We start from the raw sequence: 25,359 nt of genomic DNA on the forward strand, positions 1-25,359 counted from the left end.
TGATCTCTGCAAACACCAAGTGGCGTCAGTATAAAACTCACCTCACCAGGACATTCATCCAGCCAAATAGAAACAATCCGAAACTTCTCAATAAGGTACCTCAAGGGCATTGCATTTCACGTGAAGATTGGAGTAGTTTTGTGATTAATCGGATGTCTGAAGACTTTATAGTAAGTTGTTTAAGGTGGTCTTTTTAAATTCTAGTTGATATATGTGGTTATAATTCATCTATCACTATGTAGAGGAAAAGTGAACTACAAAGTCAAAGAAGCAAGGCAAACTTATACCCTCATCGTCTTTCTCGAAAAGGATATGCGGGTTTGTCTGAAGAAATAGTAAGTATTTAGTTAACATTAAATTCCTACTTATGGTTGTCATAGTTGGTGTTGAGTACGTTGACTTCATGTGATTTTTTGCTTACAGTCCAGTGCTTTATGTGATGACGATGAGATAAACAGAGCCATCCTCTGGAAGAGAGAGCGGCTCAACAAAGATGGGGAATTTGTTGGCAATGAGTTGAAGCAAACAGTGAATAAGATTGTAAGCAAAAGTATACATAAATTGCTTATTTTGTACATATATGATATATGTATATATTTAAAGTTATTGTATTTGGATGCATGACAGGATGATTATATTGTCCAAAAGAAGGATGGTAAGATGCCATTTACCAAACCATTTGAAGATATTCTCACGAAGGCCTTGAATTCTAACGAACATGGTGGACGTGTGAGAGGCATAGGAGCAAATGTCACTCCATCATCCTTCTTCAAGGTTGCTAGAGGGAAGGTGCAAATTGATAAGGCTGCCTATGAAAGGCAACAGAAAGAGTTTAAGGAGGCAAAAGCTATGCTTTCTGACCAAGGTGACAGAATAGAAAAATTGGAAGCAATGGTGTTGAAACTATCTGGTCGAGAATTTGAGAGTGAGGAGAAGGGTAGCTGCTCAGTTAAACCACAATGCCTCCTCGATATAAAACCTGAAGTTGAACGTCATAAGCGCCTCTCAAATGAAGGCCTAGAAGAACATGATGATGATGATGTGAAATTTATTGAGAAGGATTCGGCTTTACAGGTTAAATATATATTTCACGTTGATATTATTATCCCATCGTTAGTATCTAATGAATCTTGTAAAGCACTATATGTTGAAGATTCATGAATTGTTTGTCTTATAGGGAAAAGCAGTGATGTTGTTATTGCAGCCTAACGATAAGACTGTTGCATATGGGACAATTGTCTCTGTTAATGGACCTGGCAACTTTATTGATGATGTTCCATTACCCGTGAATTGCATGAGGATTTCCATTGATAAAGCAATTGATCAATCAGCACCACTGCCTGTTGCAATCCCATCTGCATGTCAGAGTATTGGGTATGCTGCAGGTGGTCATGTGGCTTGGCCTGTGCACTTAATCAGCATGCGGGATGCGGTAAATGTGATAAAGTGTTGTCTAAATTTTGTGTACATTTAAAGTATGTCACATATCTAATATATATATGGTTGCATCTACATATGTAGAAGATTAGGAAGAAAAAAGTTGACAACAGACAAGAGAAGTCTAAGTTACAATCGTCCAATGTGCCAAGACCCTTACATATCTTATATAGTTATTTTCAGCGTCTTGATGAAATAGAGAATGTGATTTTGGAATTAGTTCCTGATGTATTTGGCATGGAGCGCACAGTCCATGTTAATTGCGATGACATATTTCCCTTTTGTGAATTGAAGTCAATCACAGACACTTGCATAGTTGTGTATATGTGGTAAGCTTTCAATTGAATTGGACTTTATTTATGTGTTTCATTAATTTAGATTTCATCATTTTTTTGAGATATTTTCCAATTATAGGCATCTATATAGAAAGATGCAGGAAAAGATGTTGCTGCAGGATTTCAGATTAGTGGATCCAGTACCTGTGGAATATGTACCATCAAGAAATCAGAATAGAGATTTCATCCAAGAACAGTTGAATAAAAGGGCTTGTTACTTAAGCAATAGGCTAATTGATACCTCATCTGATCAATTGGTTATTGTGCCATGCAACGTTGGGTGAGTAAGAATAACATTATATATCACTCTCACTTGCATATTTTGAGAACTTGCAAGATGCATATATACACTAATTATATTTCTTTGTGTAGTTTTCACTGGATTTTGACTATCATCAATGTTGAGAAGGAGATTATTTTTTTGTTGGATCCTCTTAGTCACCGCATTCGTGATCAAGATTGGAAATATGTTGTCAACATGTAAGTTTTTTTGCTTCTTTTCTTACCTTTGTTGAAACATGTATGTATTTTGATGTGGCAATACAATTCCCACGGGTTATATGCATGAAGGGCCTTGGAAATGTATAATGCGGAGGCTGGAAGGAAAGGAAAAAAACAACCAACATGGGTAGTTGTTAAGGTATGTCCTTTTGATTAGCAACTGTTTCACTATCCTTGAAGGAGTTATTCCAATATTTCTTTTCTAACATAGGCTCCTCAACAACCAGATGCGGAGCAATATGGTTTTTATATCATGCGATATATGAAAGATATAATTGAAAATTTTGGAGTTGACCACAAGGATTCACTTCCAGCAATGGTAATAATACAATATCTTCCATTTTGCATATAAGCCCTAAAGATAATTTGTTGCATTTTCCAACACTGTTTCAGTATCATAATTGATACAAACTCATTGATTTTGATTGATTATGAACGTCACTTAGCTTTTGAGATCTTGCTGCTGCTATGCTTTTCCCCTGGTGCTTGATGTGTTTCTATGTAGTCTTTGAACTTCTCTATTTCAATTTTGGAAGCTATGTGCTCATCTATGATTAATAGTTCAATAGAATTCAGGGTCACTGATTTGTTATATGATGCTCTTGGTCCTTCCATGATTTTTGAATTCAACCATTATCATGCCTAGTAATTTGTTGTATGATGTTGTCGGTTCTTATCAATCTCTACACTTTAATTAGAAGAAGCAAATTATCTATGTTATATTCTAAGCAGCATATACTAAGTGTCATATATGAAAGTTTTAGATTTTACAATGATTTTTTTGTGCTAAATTGCATATGTAAATGTGTATCGGTGTGTATGCGGATGCGCGTAATTATCCTTCAATGAATTAAGCATTATGAACAATAGTCCTCCACAGCAGCCTTTAAAAACTCAGTATTCTATTTTATTTGATACATGTACACATTTGTTTTAGTTATTTGACATATGGTGGATTATTGGGTCCTGATCATGAATTAACTTTGTATAAAGTATTGTAGATTATCTTTGTTGCAAGTATCAATTAGAAAGGGACTTTCATTGGTTTAGATATTTTGCATTCCAAATTTAGTTTATTGGTAGTTCTCAACCCAAAATCAGATCACTGAAAAGCTTTCAAAATGCTTGATTTGAAGCGTTAGAAGGATAGAGATCAGAAAAACTAGACTGGCCATTTCCAGCTTTACCATTTCCAATAAATAAATCAAAATTGCATCTTTACCATTTCCAGCTTTCAAAATTACATCTTTACCATTTCCAACTTTAAAAATTGCATCTTTACTAATATATTATTTATGTGTTTTTACAGTTTACAAATCTCAAGTCCAGAGTGGAAATTGATGAAGTGCGGTTCGAGTGGGCTGAATGCATGCTAGATTACATTTGAAGTGCGGTTCTACCTTGATGTATTGTAAAAAGAATGTTCTACCTTGATTTTGATATCTATTAGCTTTTGATGTATAAAGAATGTTTGGGTATTTTATGGATACTTTTGTAAGAAGATTATTTATATAATTTGTGAATATTTGTGTATTTTATGGATACTGTTGAATGAAAAATATTTGTGTAATTTGTGAATATTTGTGTATTTTTTTTTGTTACTGTCGATTTTTCATTGTTTCGAAAATCAAATTTGTGCTGTTAAAAAATACCCATATTACATCGATTTTCCACCGTTGCAAAACCGGTGTTATTAACTAATATTACATCGGTCATATACCACTGCCAAAACTGGTGTTATTAACATATAATATTACAGCGATTTTACACCGTTGATGAAACAGTGTCGTTAAGTGATACTACACCGGTTAATAACCGATTCGAAGACCGGTGTCGTTAAGTGATACTACACCAATTTTAACCCGATGTCTAAAATGGCAGACCTTTTACATCGGCTTCATAGACATCGGTCGAAAATGTAATAGACACTGGTGGAAAATCGATGTCTATGAGGGTTTTTGTTGTAGTGAGAACACTTGCATATAATGAAAATAAAAAGATAAACCAAAAAGGACGAGGCTCACAGTTTTACTTGGTTACAACCGGGGAGGTTGTTAATCTAAGAAAGTTAATGCACTAACGATCTCCTTTAGGCAGAGACGCCTCTTTACAACAATGAAGCACCGAAAAATGAAAGCTAAACTAACAAAGGAAGCGCACAAGTGTTGTAGACAAGAAATGCTTATTGATTTAAAAGCTTCTGTACCAAGGCTGTATTTATAGCCTTGGTCGGGGTGCCTGGAAGAGTTCCAGGTGCCTAGAGCAGGATAAAATCTTATCCCCGACGCAATGGTCAACATCCATGTCGAGTGGATAGAAACTCGGTTCTGGGCACTCGGAAGGGTTCCGGGCACTGAGACTCCGGGCAACCTCATTGACTTTTTCGGTCCAGGCCCTCTGCTCCTGTTCAGCTCACCTCGGTCCGGGTCTTCCGCTCAGGCTCTGCTTGCTTGGGTGATTTCGGCCATCCAGAATAGGACTCACTCGAACCCAATTTCTGGCCTTCTCGAGCAACCTTCCGCTCCAGCTTCTCGTCTCTCGGAAACGCTGTGTGCCTCCTTCTCATCCGCCTACGTACTCTTCTGCAGCACCTCATCCCTCAAACACACCGAGCATGTTGGCTCTCTCCCGTGTTGTCCTTCTCGCTAGTTGCGTCTTTTGCTCGACTTCCTGTGCTCCTAAGCTCCTGCACATTTAGACATAAGGTTAAAACATCACAGGAACTAACTTAACTTGTTTGATCACATCAAAATAACTTTAGGGTTCCAACATGCTCCAACTTCTATTATTACACCAATAATGATTTTGAGTTCTTAAACCTTTAGGAAACTTAAAACAAAGTCATGAGGTTAAAGATTCAATCTTGAATCTAAACTTCCCCTTTACTCCACATTTTTCTCCTTTAACCATTCCTTTTTTATTTTCATCAAGAAAATAACCCTTAAATACTTATCAAAGTATTTCATAGGGTTAGGAATAGTTAAATGACCCAAGTGCAGCTTAATTAGCTGAAGTAAACTCATTTCAGTTGAAATCACAATTATCAATTGATTGGTTTCAGATACCAATTGATTCCGGCATGGTTTAATCAATTGGTTTAAGCTTCCAATCGATTCCACATGTACCAATCGATCACCTAATCTATCACACGAGCTTCTATGCTTTTGGAAATTCACCACCAATCAATTGTCCTATCATTGCTATGGAGTAATCAATTGATTCAATCAATTATTATAATTGTATTTTTTTTATTTAAATTTTAACTGAAATTCAGAAATCCATAAATAATTCTATGATTATCTAAAAATCATGAAACTTCATGTAGACATTACTTATATTGTATACTATCATGGCCTGAGAAATAGTTTTCTATGAAAATATTTCTCATTTTCAAAGACTGACACAAACTTGAAAAATATTGAAAACTTCAATCTTTCACTCTAACTTTGTATTTAGCTAAGCAATGATGATTCCTACCAACAAATAGACTTCACCAAGGTTTTATAAAATGATTTTAAAATAAATTTCAAAAATAAATTTTCAAACATGATCTTTGAGCCAAATTCGCATGACTCTTACATTAGCTTTTCCCATGATTGGACTTCATGTAATCATTTATTTTGATGAAACTAAAACTCAATTAGATGCATTAAATCAACACCTTGAGTCTTATTTGTCCTCTTAACATCTACTTGTTGGTGCAATATCCCTCAGGTCAAGGTTAACCTGGTTGACCAAGCTTGAGTCTTGGTTTGGGTTTCGATATTTGACAATGCAGTTGTTCATTTGGGGAGATTGTTTGGTGCAATTCCCCTCTGACCAGGGTCTGATCAGGTTGGTTAAAGAAGAATCAAGTAGGTCAAGGTTGACCAGGTACTTGACCGGGAAGTCCTAACTGGGATGCTAGGCAGAAGGAAAATCCTAGTGAGTGAAGCCAGGTGAAAGACCTAGTGAGTGATGCTAGGCAGAAGGGAAATCCTGGTGAGTGAAGCCAGGTGAAAGACCTAGTGAGTGAAGCTAGGTAGAAGAAAATCCTGGTGAGTGAAGCCAGGTGAAAGACCTAGTGAGTGAAGCTAGGCAGAAGAAAATCCTGGTGAGTGAAGCCAGGCAGAAGGAAAATCCTGGTGAGTGAAGCCAGGTGAAAGACCTAGTGAGTGAAGCTAGGCAGAAGAAATCCTGGTGAGTGAAGCCAGGTGAAAGACCTAGTGAGTGAAGCCAGGTGAAAGTCCTAGTGAGTGAAGCTAGGCAGTTGGAAGTCCTGGTGAGTGAAGTCAGGCAGATGAGAAGTCCTGGTGAGTGAAGCCAGGCACAGGGAAAATCCAGATGGATCAAGGCTGATCGGACATCTGGTGTTGGGAAGTCCAAGTAGGTCAAAGGATTGACTGGATGCTTGGCACTGGGAAATTCATATGGGTCAAGGTTGATCAGACGTCTAGTGAAAGTCCAAGTAGGTCAAAGGGATTGACCGGATACTTGGCACGAGGAAGAAAAGTCCAAGTAGGTCAAGGGAGTGACCGGATACTTGGCATGATGAGGAAAAGTCCAAGTGGGTCAAAGGGATTGACCGGACACTTGGTGAGGGAGTCTTAGCAGGTCAAGGGTGACCGGATGCTAGGCATGATGAACCAACAGGTCATGGATTAACCGGATGTTGGTTTGGGGGCTTTGGGACTTGGTTTTGGGCAAAAACCAGCAGCTGGATCGATCAGCCGATCGATTGGCTGGAGCCCAATCGATCGGTCGATCGATTGGGGTGTCCTCGCAAGAAGCCTTCATCCCAATCGATCAGTGGATCGATTGGGAGGAAGTCGCAAGCGCACAGAACGCCTCTAGATCGATCAGCTGATCGATCCAGAGGTCCCAATCGATCAGTGGATCGATCGGGAAGGTGCGTTTTATCGCGATAAGTCCTGGATCGATCAACGGATCGATCCAGGCAAATTTCGAGAGCACAGAGGCACTCTGGATCGATCCGTTGATCGATCCAAAGCCTCCCCGATCGATTGGGAGCAATCCAATCGATCGGGATCAGACCGTTAGCGTCGATTTAAGCCGCAGGCGTTCATTTCCTTCGGCATCGCTTCTACTATTCACTACGATTCATCTCAGCGACTACACAGCTTCTCCACAAAGTTCAGATCGCCAGTTCTTGAAGGTTCTTGGAGGTTTTTCCATGTCAAGAGGTGGATCTACAGCTGAAGAAGATAGCTAGGGTTAGGGTTCTTTGTAAGCTTGTGCTGCATTTTGTTTCCTTTTCCCTTTTCTTCTTGTAGTGTGAACTTGTACGGCTTCTCCGCCTTTGGTAGTTACCATAAAGGAGTGTTATTCATAGTGGAGGGTGTGTGTGTTCGTGGATCCTTGGATTAGTCACCTCTTGTGAGGTGGATACCAAGTAAATCCATTTGTTAGCGTTGTATGCATTTGTTTCTTTGTATTTCCGCTGTGCATCCTTGAAGAAACAAACTACAACTAGCACCGAGCACGCGATGAGCTATTTGTTAGGATCGATGGTCGCGGCTAGAGAGGGGGGGTGTGAATAGCCGACCCCAAATTCTTTCGCTTCTTCCTACGATTAGGGTTAGCGCAGCGGAAATAACTAAATAGAAACGCAAAAAGGAAAGATCAAACCTCAAACTCGAACTCGACGATGTAACGAGGTTCGGAGATGAAACTCCTATTCCTCGGCGTGTTCGTAAGGTGGACGAAGCCTATCAATCCGTCGGTGGATGAGTCCCCGGAAAACCGGCTAATAAGAACTCCTTCTGGGTGGAGAAACCTCACCACAAACTCTTGCAACAGCAAGATCAGAGTACAAGTACAAGAAGCACAGCAAGATACAAATATAAAGATGAATGTAACAACTCTTGCTTGCCTTCTCGTCGTCTGAAATCTGTAGATGAAGCACCAACTTCACGAACGGCAGCTGAAACCGGTCGAAGAAGTCGAGGAAGCTCACGCGAAGCTTGAGCTCTCAAAGCTCAAGAGCTTTCAGAAGAACAGCAGCTCGAGGAGGAAGAAGAAGAAGAAGTGCCCTCGATCTCCTTTTATAAACTCGATATCACGAGCCAACTGCGAACCGCAAGCAAAAGGCGAACACGGCCGAATAACCTGGCCGTTGAGTCACAGCGGCTGCACCGATCAGGCATCACCACGATCGGTGCAGCTGATCGATCGATCATGGGGACCGATCGGGCTCTATCTGATCGGTCCCGGACCGATCAGAGCGCGCTCAGAGTTGCCCAACTCTCTGTGCGTACCCTGATCGGTCTCGAGGACCGATCAGGCTTCCTGCTGATCGGTCCCCAGACCGATCAGTAAGCTCACAGAGGCACACTGATCGCTTTCTGATCGGTCTCCAGACCGATCCTAGGTCTTGGTTTTTGCCCAAACCAAGTCCAAACCAATATCTGGTCAACCTTGAACTCTTGGTACATCATGCTTAGCATCCGATCACTCCCTTGACCTGCTAAGACTCCCCACCAAGTGTCCGGTCAATCCCTTTGACCCACTTGGACTCTTCTCTTTGTGTCAAGTATCCGGTCACTCCCTTGACCTACTTGACCTTCTCAACACCAGATGTCCGATCACCCTTGATCCATCTGGATTTTCCCTTGTCCGGTTTCACTCACCAGGACTTTCACCTAGCTTCACTCACTAGGGTTTTCACCTGGCTTCACTCACCAGGATTTCCAATCTGCCCGGCTTCACTCACCAGGACTTTCCAACTGTCTGGCTTCACTCACCAGGACTTTCCCACTGCCTGGCTTCACTCACCAGGACTTTCACCTAGCTTCACTCACTAGGGTTTTCATAACTGCCTGGCTTCACTCACCAGGACTTTCCCACTGCTTGGCTTTACTCACCAGGACTTATCCGTCTGCCTGGCTTCACTCACCAGGACTTTCCACATCCGGTCCAGAGAACGAGCTACCGAGCCCTCTCTGACCTAGTCCGGAGAACGAGCTACCGAGCCCTCTCCGACTTCCATCCGGTCCAGAGAACGAGCTCCCGAGCCCTCTCTGACCACAGTCCGGAGAATGAGCTACCGAGCCCTCTCTGACTTCCCATGTGCCAAGCTTCCATACTTGGACTTCTCCGTGCCAAGTCTCCATACTTGGACTTTTCCCGTGCCAAGCTCCCTGCTTGGACTTTTCACCATGCCAAACTCCCTGCTTGGACTTTTCCCATGCCAAGCTCCCTGCTTGGACTTTTCCCGTGCCAAGCTCCCTGCTTGGACTTTTCCGAGTCAGGTCAACTTACCTCGGGTCAACCAGGTCAACCTTGACCACGGGTTGCACCCACAATCTCCCAAGCTTGTATTCTTGTAAAACATCAAGATACAACTTTTCTGTTCACGTCAAACATTGTCAAACATAACTCGTCAAACATCAAAACACAACTCGAGTCAAGTCAACTCGAGTCTGGTCAACCAGGTCAACCTTGACCTAAGGTTGCACCAACACTATTCACCCCCCCCCCCCCCCTAGCTACTTTTTGGTCCCAACACTATTGTGTCTCAACACACATAAGTCAACTCTGTAGTTTTTGTGATATGTAAAATAGGTTTTCCATAAACTAAGGGTTATGCATCTCTATCTAAGCATTTTAATTTTCATCATCCTACTTAGGGTGCCACCTAATGCCAATATCCTTAATTATAAGAAATTTAAAATAATGCATGATAATGATTATGACATACATCAAATGAGTATTTTTCAAAATTAAAACTATCATGACTATATGATGTATGTATGACATGACATAATATTTTTTCATAATAATATGAATGCAAAGTATAATGTCATTGCATGTGATAGGGTACATAAAATATGATAATTATAGCACAAAGAAAATACCTAGATTTTCATCTAAGTTTCATCCTTAACTAATCACTATACCAAAATAAGCGTGAGTTGCTCTCATCTCCTAGAAAATGTCAAAGTCCCAACTTGGCATTCCATTGAATTCAATCCTAATTGTGCCAATTTAATCAAACCCAATACTTTTAAAATTTGATTGATATACTTTTCCTCTTCAAGAGTAAAACTTAACTTCTCATTTTCAAGATGTTAAAGTATCTTAAAAATGACCTAAAATGATAACTTCACCATGGTTAGATTAGCTACCCTTTCAATTAGGGTTGACATACCCTAAACCCATCTAACTTGTGGAGAATACATTCTTAGGAACCGAAAATATATTGGTGCACCTTGGGTGTTTTAGGTACTCACTAGGGATGACTTTTCTAGAAACCTTTATAACGACTTTCCTCAACTTTTTAATAGTCTTAGTCACACTAGTCTCCTCAAAGTTAACTCTAGGGATAACCTATCTTTCAACCTTGACTTGACCTAGGGTTAGTTCTATACATATATGGAATTCTATAGTATGAGTACACCAAGGTTTGCATTCCAAACCTCTCTTGCCCTTAGATGACTTTTGTCTTCTTAAACCTAAGTTTTGCTTCTTTGAACATTTGACATTATTTGTAATTTTCTCTAGGGTCTTCTCCAATCTCTCAAGTCTTGACCTCAATACTTAATTTTCTATCCTTAAATCCTCAAATTTGAATTTTTCATGACTTCCTTAAACTTTTTTCCTTTCAAACATATATCTAATTTCCTTAGAGTTCTTGCCTAAATGATTTTCTGCCTTCCTATACTTAGGTAAGATAGTTCTAGCATGAAATGACTTATAATTTTCCTTAGAGTTTTCATGCTTTCCATTTTTATGATAAATAGCACTAAAATGATGAAAGTTATTTCTAGCATGAATTTTATCATGACTTAAATAAGTACCATTAACTAATAGTACCTTAGTTTTGTCCTTGGAAGATTCCCCTTGACTTAAGTTTCCTCTTTTGTTCTTGGTCAAATTCCTCCCCCTTAGATATTGTTATGAAGCCGCAAGTGTATTCTACGTTGTCAATAATAAAAAAATCGATTCCACGGGAATTGTTGATTAAGCACTAGTTGACTTTTCACAACAAATTTCCTAGACAAATGAAAGGTTGGTTGGAAAAGAGAGAGTGAGAGAAAGATTAAGGAGAAGGAGAGAGAGAAGGAAAAAGAGATGATCTTGGAAGGAGATGGATGATAGATGCTAGGATTTCGGTTTCATTATGATGTTAGTTAATGTCCCTATACACTAACCCTTTACAGATTAATCTCTATGTTAAGATCTTTTGACTCTAGAAAGGGTAAGTATCTATCACTAAGGGCATAATATATCTGGTTGAATGAGTACCCTTAATCACTAAGGATCCTCCGGTTATCTAGTCTAATATAAACTTTAACATAGAGACAAACCTCTCACTTCTACATATTTACACCATTTATATATTTCATCAAACACATAAAAGGCATAACACATAGAACAAGTAGTAAACACATCATTGTATAGGAAAATGTCCAAATACAAGTTCATACATCAACATCACAACATAACTACTTTCTACATCCTAGATCCAGAGATCTACTCCATTGCAAGAGAGATACAACCAAGAGATGATAAATATAGCATCCATAACTCAAAACATAAATTGAGAGAGAAGAGAATGCTTATCCTTGAAGCATGGCATCCCTGGAGGTTCTCCCTTACTCCAGAGGTGGAAGGATCAGTGAAGATCGGTGAGGATGAAGCCTAGGGCTCCCACAAGGGGGAGAACCCTTCCTTAAGATCCAAGATGAGTGAAAAAGGGAGAAACCCCCATTTTATAATACTAGGCATGGGCTGGGCATGAACCATGCCACGGTCGTGTGAATCAACACGGCCTGACTCTAATTCTTATTTGGAAATTCCACATGGCTGTGTAGATTCCACACGGCCCTGGCATGACCCTTGTATAGTTGTGTCACGGTCGTGTGGATTCCACACAATCATGACTTGACCCTGGCATGGCTCTGCATGGCTATCTTATAGAAACGTATTTTAGACCATCAAAATGTGGTTTTCTTTGGTTTAAGTCTTCATTAAAATTGTAGATCTTGAAGTTATTTATATTTTAATATAAAGAATAGCCTATAACTTCAACCGACTAAAAAGTTATGATTGTTTTACTTCCAGTCTATAGTGTAGAAAATTCCACATGGTCGTGACAGCCATGTGGAATTCACATGGCCAAAGTATGGGCAAAATTGATCTTCACATGGTCGTGCCTCATAGGCACGACTTGGACCTTTTGAATGCTTTAGACTCCATTTAAGCTCCATTTTTCATCTAATTTCTTCTGTAAGATCATGCACATGTCGAGAAACCTGGCTAGAGTGTATTCCTTGATTAAATCTCCAATTTAAAGGTATTTTGAAAGCCCTTTCCTTCATGTATACTTCGTGTGAGCATGCTCCTTCCTTTGACTTCATGTTTCAAGGCTTTTTACTCTATTTTTGTGCCAAAAACATGTCTTATCATTCAAAACAAGAAAAGAGCAGATCTCCTAATAGAATATAATGAAAGTACTACATTATAATGAAATAAAGTGCAATAAATATAGATTATATGCATGAAATACAAGTAGATGTGCATCAAACAATGCTTAAAGACATATATAATTTATGTACATCAGATATTATTTTTGATAATGTTCCTTTTGATTACAAGAAATACACACAATATGCTCCTTACCTTTTTGTATAATGGGGCAAATCCCTTTTGACTTCTCCTTCACCTTGGGTACCAATTTAGTCTTCTCTTTCTTTAACTTACGGCACTTGCTCTTAAAATGTCCTTTTTCTCTACACTCAAAACAAATTATATAATCCTTATTTTCAATCCATGAATTTGTTATACCTTCATGAGTTGAGCTCATAGAGGTGGCACATTATTCTTCATTAGATCTAGAGGTAGAGACATCTCTTGGTCCGGTGTCAATGGCCTCTCCCCTTCAATTCTTGAGGTGGATGTTGTTACGATTCAGCAAGTGCACGGATTCATCGTCAGTAATAAAGATTATCGATCCCACGAGGACTGGTTATAAGCACTAGCAATGGTTCACTTAAGATTAGTTAAACTACCGATGGTTGCAAGTTATCTAAAGAAAAGAGATTGGGAAGCAGAAACGAGAACTAGTAAAGAGAAAGTAATTAACTTGGTTTATGAAGAGTTCTAGGAGTTCGGTTTTATTGTGGTGGTATTGATGTATTACGTTCTATCCTTTACTCATTGTCCATCAACATGCATTCCCCGAAAGCTAAAGCAACTATCCTTAAACACTAAATAGAGAAGATCCCTGTGAAATCCTGTTACGATTAACCCTTGTCACTAGAGCGCCTCAGTAGATCACGAGAACGCAACTCTAATTGGTGTCATTAAGGATAGAAATAAGGGCTTGGTTTGGTCTCTTACTTCCTTACGGAGAAGTTGCCTCTCCTTTCGAGGAAATACCTAGATGTCCGTGAACGGGTTACCCCTATCACTAGGGCCCCTCGTGTGTACGATCTAAGATACTCTCTCTATGAGGTTAGCAATTCCTACATAATCAATTAATACGATATGGAAATCTAGCAACAAGTCTCATGCATAGTAGTTGAAACAAAGCAAGCAAAATCATCCAATGAATAAAGGCATAAATATGAGTCTTACATCAAAACCAATCCACAACTACTCCCTAATCCTAGAACAAGGAATCTATTCCATAGACACCGGAGAAAAATCTGAAGACATAATGTAATCAAGCATACAATCCTCAAACAAGAAGAGAGAAAGAAAAAGGATGCTTATCCAACGACAACGAGTGATATTCGAATCCAATCCTTTGCTTCTGGAGTTGATGTGGTGATGAAGGATCGCTGGACGGAGGTCCTGGATGACGTGGAACGGCACCGAAGTAATTCTCCCTTTGACGGCTCGCTTCCCCTCGGAGGAGAAAGGTTATAACCCTTTTTATAGGCTAGGGCACGGCGCCACGGCACGGTCGTGCAGATGTGGCACGGCTGTGCCTTCTTTTGCCTCTGGACGTGCTGCACAGTCGTGCCAATTGACACGACCGTGTGGATCTGAGGCTCTGCTCCTGGGACACGGCCGTCCAAGATTGCACGGCTGTGCATTTCTTGGTTGCTGGTTATGGGGGGCATGGTCGTGTAGGTTTGCACGGCCATGCACGGATCCATCTCTGTTTGTTCTTACGGTCATGCAAGAGTTGCATAATCATGCACTGTCCCTCCTCTGTTTGGCCACACGGTCGTGCGAGGTTGCACGGTCGTGTTCTCTGCCTCGTTCTGGTGCGCCAACAATCATTGTTTTTGCTCCAAAAGTTATCTCTATCAACACAAAACCTAACAAAGACTATATCTCCGAACAAAAGAGTATTTATGATGAGTATATAATAAAAGAGACGATCATGCAAAGAATATATATGCATAAAGAAAGTGAATGTACGTTAAAATATGCATAAACGATCATAATATTTATGCACATCAGATACTTCTTTAATTTCCTCCTCAAATGTTAAACACCTCCCAACCTCTAAGTCCTCATACTCTTGATCCAAAGAGTCTCTCTTTAGATTTGTTTTCACTTGACATTGAGGTTGGAGCTTCATGAAGCTTAGCCGACTTACTCCAAAAATCCTTGGCATCTTGAAATAACCCTATCTTGCACAAAATATTATTAGGCAAAATATTGACTAATAATTTAGTTACCTTATCATTTACCTTGGATTTTTTTTTTAGATTTGTTCCTCATTTCATTTTCTCTTTTGGATTGGTTTTTCCTTTGAATCTCTTGGAGTTTCAAAATCTTCCATTAGAGTAAACTATTACTCAATGTCCATCATTAAGAAGCTCTCCATTCTTGATTTCCATACATTGAATTTCCCATTTGGCATGATGGAGGTGCCCGAATGTCATATTCAAACCCATCTTAGAAATCTATTTCGAAGTTGAGCTCCTTTGATGATAAGTCCTTGACTCATTGAAATTTAGGGCATTCAAACTTCCAACTTCTTCTCTTCCTCTAGCTCATTGCTCTTTCTAGTGATTAGTTTAAAGAAGAGTGATCTTGCTTTGATACCACTTGTTAAGGCATATAGAAAACTAGGGGGTGACTTGTAGTGAAAACTTAAAGTGAAGACTTCACAATGTTAACACCTTCGTTTTACTTGATATCCACCTACATGAGGTGACTAATCAGAGGATCTATTCCTCACTCTCATAGATACACTCTGAAAACTTCATTCCAGGGTTAGAGAAGACTCGTAGTGGCTCAAGCATGAGAAGTACAAACAAGAAACACAAACTAGATTACAAAGGAAATTAAAAATGACTTTACAACATGAACCTTGTTTTGCTTACTCTTTTCTTACTTTGGTTAACCTTTTTATGTTTGGAAAGTGCAATAACATTTTGTTAGAGTATATACTAAAAGCCTAGCTTTTGGTATAAACATTTATCTAGAAATAAGAATCACATTGGTCAAATGTCTACATTTATGATAAATGAAGTTGTTCAATTAATTTATATTGTAGATAACATGGTGTGTGGTGTAACACACAGAGGATCATGTTATCAGTACCTTATAAATTATAAACAGTAGCTCACGACCATAATGGAAAGGAACAAACCATTGGAAGGTCGTAGTGTAATTAGGTATTAGTTTATCTTAACTATATAATTACACTAATACACTTAGAGTGTATTGAGTAGGACCATTAGAGGTCGTTTCTTTTATACTGACTTTATAAAGAAACAAAGACCTCAGTTATTATGGAAGTGTGTGCTCTTAATCCTAATATAATAACAAGCACATATATTTGATATTTATTTCTTTAATTTATCAATGGGTGAGATTTAGTTCGATAAATCAATAAGCCCGATAAGTTGGGAAATGATATCACTTATAGTGTGTGTTGTTGACTATAGAAGGAAACTGTGTCCTAGTGATCTAGGTTGAGAATGTCCCCAAGAGGAGCTCATAAGGATTGTCATGTTAAACCCTGCAGGTGGACTTAGTCCGACATGACGATGAAGTTGAGTGGTACTACTCTTGGAGCTAGATATTAATTAAGTGAGTTGTCAGTAACTTACTTAATTAGTGGACATTTGTTATCTTAAACACAGGGAGACTAACACACTCATAATAAGAAGGAGCCCAAAATGTAATTTGGGATTGGTGCGGTAGTTCAATAATAGTTCTTTAGTGGAATGAATTATTATTGATGAAATTAAGTTGTGTGTTCGGGGCGAACACGGGATGCTTAATTTCATCAGGAGACCAAAACCAATTCCTCCTCTCGGTCCCTATCGTAGCCTCTAGTATATAGAGATTTATACCCACCGCATACCCACCTTCTTACCCATCCAATGGGGCCAAGCTAGCTTGGAACCCAAGCTAGGGCCGGCCAAGACCAAGTGGATGAGTCATGTAGGTGGCCGGCCAAAGCTTGGGTCCCAAGCTTAGGTGGCCGACCACTAGAATATTAAAAAGGATTTTTAATAATAAAATTATTTCTTATGTGGATATCATGATTTTAAAAGAGAGTTAAAAAATTAAAATTTCCTTTTATAACTTTCTACAAAAGGTTAAGAGAAGAGATTAATCTCTTTCCGTATTTGTAGTTTAAAAGGATGGTTTTAATTTTTGGTAAAAACTTTCCTTATTTGTAAATCATCTACATGATTAAAAGAGAGTTTAAAATTTGAAAATCTTTCCTTATTTGTTGATTAAAGGAGGATTTTAAATTTTAAGAAAACTTTCCTTTTTAAACATGTTCATGATTTAAAAGAGAGTTTAAAATTAAATATTCTCTTTTATAAGTTTCTACAAAAGATTAAGAAAAGATTTGATATCTTTCCTTATTTGTAGATTGAAAGAGATTTTAATTTTTAGAGATAACTTTCTTTTTATCCACATGTTTAAAAGAAAGATTTTAATTTATTAAATTTCCTTTTTATAAACCAATCATGAAGGGATAAAATTATTGGAGAAATTTTTATAAATTTCCGGAAACAAATTAGGAAGTTTTAATTCTTGTTTAATTAAAACTCTCCTTGATTTGAGGAAGTAAGTGGCCGGCCATGTTTTAGTGAGAAGAAAAATTATTTTAATTAAAATAAATTTTTCCTTTTCATGGCAAAAGAATTAAGGAAGTTTTTATTAAAATTTCCTTATTTGCCAAGACCAAGGATTATAAAAGAGGAGGTAGAGGAGCCTTCATGGGTGAACAACCTCTATTATTTTCTCCCTCTTTTCTTCCTTGGTGTGGCCGGCCTCCTTCCTTTCTCTTCTCTCCATCTTGTGGCCGGACCTCTCTTCCTCCTTGAAGATCAAGTGGTGGCCGGATTTTAGCTTGGAGAAGAAGGAGAGAAAGCTTACATCCCTTGGAGCTTGATTGGTGGTTTCTCATCTCGGAAGATCGTTGCCCACACAACGTCCGAGGTTAGAAGAGGAATACGGTAGAAGATCAAGAGGTCTTTCTAAAAGGTATAACTAGTAATTTTTCTTTCCGCATCATACTAGTTATTTTTGGAAATAATACCAAATACAAGAGGCATGCGATTCTAGTATTTCGAATATGTTTTTCGATGTTGTTTTCTTTTTCCTTGTGATTTGATTGTTCTTTTCGGTTAACCTAAAGTTATTTTAGGAAATTAAATATTAGCTTTCCATAAAAGGTTTTGTTTAGTCGGTGGTGGTTGCTCCCATATCCAAGAAGGTCATGTGCCTCGCCACGTCAGTACTGGGAACCAATTATGGAAATTAATATTTAATGGAATTAATAACTTAAGGTGATTTGGGTCGAACGTGTTAAGTTCCGCAGGAGACCCAAGTCAAAACCTAAAAGAACGAATAGATTAAGTTTTGGATCAAACGTGTTAAGTTCCGCAGGCGATCCAAAATTTAATTTAAAAGAACACATGGTAGCTAGGAAAAGGTTCAGACCTTTGTACAAAATTTTTGTACAGTGGAACCTCTAGGCTTTCCGAGTAGCAACCAACACATTTGTCACCCAAAACTCAAGAACTGGCATGAATTGTCATCTCTTCAAATCTTTGCAAAACCCCCTTTTCTAGGGTCACCTTGACGCTTCTAATTGATTAGCCTTAATCGATTGTATGTTAGATGGCCATTCAAACATCCACAGAATGACTCTTTTTCATCTATCTAATCGATTGGTGAGTCATACCAATCGATTCGGTAGCTTCTAATTGATTGTCCCAATCGATTCAGAAGCTTTTTATTCGTGAGAGAAAGTAGCTTAATCGATTCCCAAACTTTATGTTCTCTCATGAAAAAGGACTTAATCGATTAACCAATCGATTGGTCAGACCTTAATCGATTGCCCCAATTGATTACTACCTCTTTTGTTCTTCATAAAATACAGCCTCCAATCGATTAGAATTGAGCATAATCGATTGGCATCGTCCCAATCAATTTACCAATTGATTCCTGGCTCACTATGCTCTTGCGAAAGCTTCTAATCGATTAGACAATCAGCCTAATCGATTGAAGTAAGTCCCAATAGATTAGACACTCTGCCTAATTGATTGGACTTGGAAAATTTGATTGAGTTGATCGATTGCCCAACCCTAAGCTCTGATCTCGAGTTTAGGGTTTCTTTGCCTAACCCTACAATCATCCGTGATTTATTAGGACTTCTCATTACCTAGCATTCGGTCACCCTTGATCTATCAGGACTTCTTCACTAAGTGTCTGATTAACCCTTGACCCACTTGGACTTTACATCTCTTGCCAACTTTCCATTGGACTTTTGATCACTAAGCGTACAGCCAACCTTTGACTGACTTGGAATTTCCCTTGCCTAACCCCGCTAGGACTTTCACTGCTTAGTTTTAAACTAGATCATCACTGCCTAACCCCTCTAGGACTTCCACTGCCTAATTCCCAATTAGGTTTGCACTGCTTATCCTTAATTAATAGGACTTCCACTGCCTAATTCTCAATTAGGTTTTCACTGATTATCCTTAATTAATATGACTTTCACTGCCTAGTCCCCAACTAGGTCTTCACTACCTAACTCCGTTAGGACTTCTCATTGCCTAATCTCCAGTTAGGAGTTTCCGTTGCCTAACCTCCAATTATGACTTCCCAGACAAGACTCTGATCACCCCTTGACCTACTTGACTTTTCTCTCACATATTGTCAAACATCGAAACTCAAGCTCGAGCTAACTCAAGCTTAGTTAAACTACTTAACCTTGACCCGAGGATGATTGTAATAACAACTTATATTTTTTTCTATCAAATATATGGTCAACCTTAAGTTACTTGATTTTTTACTCAAACATCCACATTCATATCAATTTTGGTCAACCAAATTCGCGATCGATTGCACTGACAATTTTCCTTTTATTTGGTCAAATCAAAAGTGAATTTATAAATGACTTTTTAATCCATTTTTTTTAAATCGAAGATAAAATCATCTACGGAGCTTTCATTAATGGATATTTGAGATGTAATATTCAGAAACTTTCATTAGAGATAAAAAATTGACTCTCCAAGATGAATTTATCTCTGAAGTTCAATTTTCTTGTAGGGTAATAAACTCTCCTATTATAGTCTCGCTCTCATCAACAAATATATTGATCAAATATCAAAATTCAACGAAACCTAATTTGAACTTGGTCAACCGATCTTGGAAATTTGATCAGAGGTCGATTGCATTATTAATACAAATTTTAAAGCGAAACTTTTTATTTAATTTTAAATCTGAAACATAAGATATATTAATCGAAAGATTAAACATATTTGTCTAAGTAAAAGTCAATCACATTATTTATATCTCTTTAAAATCAAATCAAAGTGTATCACATTCGCGCACGACAACAATACTTAATCACTCTATATAAATGTCAACTGCCTATTGCTAAAACAAGAAATGAACATCATAGTACAAAACAAGCATAATCTTATGCATGTGAGTTTTAATTATACATACAAATGACATAAGACTTCGAGATAAAAATAGACTCAAGACTGCTTAGCTGTGAATCATCCATGTACTTGATAATTGGTACAAGTTAAAAATATTTTCTTTACTTGGTTCCGCAATGAGGATACTTGTGTTTCTTTATGCATCCATTTGTTGATATTCTTTAGTGTCAATGTAGCACGATTAATTTTCATCTAATGTTCGATATGCTCTCATATGTTTTTACTATACTGACATTTAAAAAATATGATGACAAGAGGTGAATACGTTCGCTCTCAGCGTTCCCGTTAACCCGTCTCAGGACCAACACGGAGATGATAAATCACGAACGGCTACTAGTGTTTGAAATAGTGACTAACACATAAATGAGACATATATCTCGCTTTATCGAGATTCGAACTCCAGATCTTATAATGACAATACTTCATACACTAGCCACTAAACTCATCCGACATTTAAAAAACATGAACTTCGGCTAGCTTGTCTCTGATTCATTATTACAATCATCATTTTTCAATAAATGTCTTTTGTTAATAACTTTCTGTATACTTTATCGATATGAACGGTTAGACATATACGAGTCCCATTGCCAATGGCGTGGGCATCTTTGAATATTTGGATCGATCAGAAAATATCTTCTAGATTACGTACACAACTTTTGTCGTAAAAAAATTAGGTAAAATATTTAGAAATTTAAGCATGATTATAACTTACTGTCAACCAAATAATGTGGATGTGTTGGCAGAATAACGTTCCGTAAAAATTAGGTCAATATTATAATTTTTAAATATTTGCGCATTACAATGGTAGAGAACTTAAAATGAAGGGCATATATTTATTGGCTAGTTTTGTCCTATTCTACAAATCACTGATAAATTATTTACTTTGATTATCGACCGCACAACCACTTGGTATAATTTCGAATGCTTCAATTTTAATAAATAAATTTACCACCTTCTCAATTCTCATCTATAATTTCGAATGCTTTAATTTTTATAAATAAATGCACCACCTTCTCATCTATAAATAGACCCTGGTGCTGAACGACAACGACCAGACCGTGTGGTCCTCCCCCACCAACGGCCTAGGCAACAACTGCTTCGCCCGCTTGCAGACCAACGGCAACCTCGTCATCCGCAACGACAATGACCAGGTTGTTTGGTCGAGCAACACCGCCGGCGAGGAGGGCAACTACATCCTCGTCCTGCAGAACGACGGCAGCGTCGTCATCTTCGGCCGCTCTATATGGTCCATCCCCCCCGGTTCCAACACCGCCACTTCCAAAGGCGCCGTGATCGTCAAAAGGGGCCGCAGCGATGAATCCACGAACATTCTCTATGGAGGTCACAAGCTGCGCACCGACGAATCCCTCAAACAAGGGGACTATACATTCGTCATGCAGTCCGACTGCAACCTGGTGCTGTACGCCAACAACAACAACCAGGTCATGTGGTCCTCCCAAACCAACAACCTAGGTACGAGGTGCTTCGCCCGCATGCAGACCGACGGAAACTTAGTCATCTTCGAGGGTATTAACTTCAACAAAATTTGGGATAGCAACACCCGCGGCCCGGAGGGCAAGTACATCCTCGTCCTGCAGCGCGACGGCCACGTCGTCATCTACGGCAGCCCTATATTTACGATCCCCAACGATGAACCCACGAACAGGAAGATCGCCATGGTGACTAAAAAATAGTTGCCTTCACCACGAAGGATGCATGGGTAGCTATTAAATAAAAGCGAATAAATTGAAGCGAGGCATAAATAATAATTAGCTACATTGTGCAAAAAACAAAGATGGGTCCCGTCACCCAACGGCCCCCTAGGCTTGGTCCCACATGGATCCTAGGAGGAGGTAAATCAACGGTGAATGCTGGCCCGGGTAAAGTGTGGTGTCTCCGGGATTTAATATAGTCGGCCCAGATTATTCATTCAGTGCGCGTCCGTGGACCTTCGACCCTATAATTCATTGTGCAAGGATGTCACGTTTTAATCGGTTGATCCAGCCCACGGGGGCAAATGCATGCATGGCACGTAGCCTATTTTTTTATCTTGTACGTACGTATTGTTAAGTTGGTGTGATCAGTTGATCACCTTAATTATCTGCTTGTTCTGCGTTTTTTTTTTATTTGAATTGCGTTGGAAAAAGAAAAAAAAAAAATTAATTAAAGAAAATCTACTAGTACACATATATAAATTGAAAAATCAAAATTAATACAAGGTGGAATCTAATTAACCAATTCCAGCTTTGATAATATGCAACAATATTATTCGCTAGTGTTTGAGATTTTGGAGGAGAAGTTATTATTATTATTATTATTATTTATTTATTTATTTATTTATTTATTTTAGAGATGACCTCTAATTGAAATAGAGAATAAGTTAAAAATAGTGGGTAATATGCTCATGAAAATATATAGTGTGTCATCCTCACTCGATAATAGTTTTTAATTTTTTTTTCTTTTAATATTTATTGTCTCTCACATTACTTTAATAAAAAAATATATTTTATCTATATTATAAATCAATTTTAATTTAATTCTGATCTCAGATAAAATGATCTAAAACACGAGGAGGAAGGTCGAATTTAATAAATAAATAAATAAAATTTTCTATGTTAGTGTAAATGGTTATAATAATAATAATAATAATAATAATAATATTATAAAGATGTAAATGAGTCAAGTCATTTATGAGTTATTCATGAGCAACTCGATCAAAATTCGATTTGAGCTCGAAGTTGGCTGACCTTAAAGCTTGATTAGAAACTGAGCCTAACTTGAATCTAATTATTACTAGCTCTATGGTTAATCGAGCCAAACGAACTAATAATAATATATATATATATTATAATATATAATAATAATAATAATTATTATTATTATTATTATTATTATTATTATTATTATTATTATTATTGAGCTCGAGATCATGATTAAATATTGAACTTGAGCCGAGCCCAATTCTACGGACTCAAACGAACTCGAGCTTGAATTAAACCTGTATAAGTCGAGTCGAGCTGAGCTCGAGCCTAGGTTAGCTCAAGCTCAGCTCGATCGTTTATTGTCCTAAGTGGTTAGTGGTGGTAAAGAGAACATTCTGATCATTTACTCTCTTTCTTTTTTAGTGGATCACCTCCTTGGTCTTACACGGTGGTAAAAGACGAATACATTCGTCTCCTCCTCGGCCCCACACGGTGATAAAAGATGACTACACTTGCCCCCAAAACCCTCGTCAACCCATCCCAAGATCAACACGGAGGAGGTAAATCATGGGTGACTACTAGCCTTTAGAATAGTGACTGACACATGAGAGACACATTTACCTCGGCTATACCGAGATTCGAACCCCATACCTTATGGTAGTAGTATTTCATGCGCTAGCCACTAAACCGTCCCGAGGGGACGAAACTGTGTTAAGTAAACTTTTTAACGTGACTAGCCCCACCGCAGAGTGGCCCTATACTCTAGAAAACCCCTGAAGGGATGTTTTGGAGAGACACAATACCATACTGTTGCTAAGAGGGCTCGGACACGACATCACAGGCAGCATTAATGTGTTGCTAAGAGGGCTCGAACCCGGCATCTCAGGCAACAGGTGTCTCTGTGCTTCCACTAGGATAGACGTACTTTGACAAAACTAATATAGAGGAAACTTTTTATAGAGACTGACCCTACCGCTAAGCGGTCCCATATCCCAAAAACATCTGAAGGGATTTTTTTGGGGAGGTACAGTTTTACTTTGCTACTAAGAAGACTTGAACACAGTACCTCAAGCAACATTATGTAAATGTTATTTTTTTATTTGTCGCTAAGAGGATTCGAACATGATACCTCAAGTAATATGATATCACTATGCTAGACACTATGATAAAGCAACGTCAATAAACTAACGTACTATTTGAAGTGGATACGAATACACCCTTTCAAATATCTTTTTAATAAAAAGCTAAGCTCAATTTCAACTCTAAGTAGTTGCAAATTTTTAAACAAATTTTTAAACACACTATTTTAAAGAGACTATAATGGTGTGTTTCGTTCATCTTAGTGGTCCTTGGCTCCATGTACTCTAGCGCAGTGGGGCTTTATATTAGAGAGGTCAATATCCATCAAAATATTTTTTTATTAGGATTAAAAAGGATTTAGATATCTCTATCATGGTATAATATTATTCACTTTAAACTTAAGTTCTTATGATTTCATTTTTGGACTCTACTCAAAAGATCTCATACCAACAGAAATATCTTTCCCTTATAAACTCATGATCTTTTCCATGTGTGCAAACTTGTAACCCAACAATTCCTCCTCAAACAAAAGACCATAGACTTCCCACGCCCGATTCTCGACCCACCAAGTCTTCCTGCCCCTCGGTCCACCCGACCTACTAAAAATTCCTTGCCTAACCGCAACTAGGACTTCCTGATTGGTGTCTGATCCTCTTGATTTGAACACGGGAGCCGCTACTTCATTTGTTCAGTCTCCACTTCATTTGTTCGAGGTCAATATTTTACTCACATAGCTCAATTAGATTATAACTCTTGTACACAGTCGACGGTTAGACCTTCTGGCAGTTTGAGCTCTGATACCAATTGTTAGGACTAAAAGAGATTTAGATATCTTTACAATGACATGATTTGTCCACTTTAGGTCTAATCCCTCATAGTTTTATTTTTGAGCTCTATCCAAAAGGCCTCATACCAATGGAAATATTTTTCCCTTATAAACCCATGATCTTTTCTATATATTTTCAATGTGGAACTTTGTTTATAAACTTACAACCTAATATTTTTGTATCTATTGGAAATTGATCCTAAGATCTATTACAATAACACCTATGGCACCAAGTATGTCAATCCGTGAGAGTAAAAATTACTTTTAAACTTTTTTTAGATAATAATGAAGTTGTCTTATACTTAATTTATTGATATATCTTATTAGGTTCTTGAGTCACTCATTTGGATTCTTGTAGGTAAATCTTCTATAATGAGGAAAGTAGTGGAGGATGATGTGAGTGTAAATTATTTTAATTAAGTTCATTCGATTTGGTGCTTAGTATGAGTAGAAATCTAAAATCTTATTGTTAAGACATATACGAGTTATAGTGAGTGAATTGCTTTGATCGTTTTGTCTAGATTGTGTACTTGTTATTTAAATGTACAATGGAAAACTTAAATCAACCTTGAAACCACATTCATAACACA

The 25,359-nt window shown here is 38.1% G+C and overlaps 1 protein-coding gene across 1 annotated transcript in view; it reads left to right on the top strand.

The window, feature by feature from the left end:
* The first annotated feature begins 367 nt into the window (after positions 1-367).
* The window catches only part of LOC122023196 (mannose-specific lectin 3-like), a 34,823-nt gene continuing 9,831 nt past the window's right edge, over positions 368-25,359 (top strand). The window contains exons 1-3 of the mRNA XM_042581276.1: positions 368-379; positions 424-540; positions 21,190-21,917. Of these exons, the coding sequence (XP_042437210.1) occupies positions 368-379; positions 424-540; positions 21,190-21,855 (795 nt within the window). The 3' untranslated portion in view covers positions 21,856-21,917. The remainder of the gene's footprint in view (positions 380-423; positions 541-21,189; positions 21,918-25,359) is intronic.

The sequence above is a fragment of the Zingiber officinale genome, chromosome 9B (genome assembly GCF_018446385.1).
Source record: "Zingiber officinale cultivar Zhangliang chromosome 9B, Zo_v1.1, whole genome shotgun sequence".
In the NCBI taxonomy this organism is placed as follows: Eukaryota; Viridiplantae; Streptophyta; class Magnoliopsida; order Zingiberales; family Zingiberaceae; genus Zingiber; species Zingiber officinale.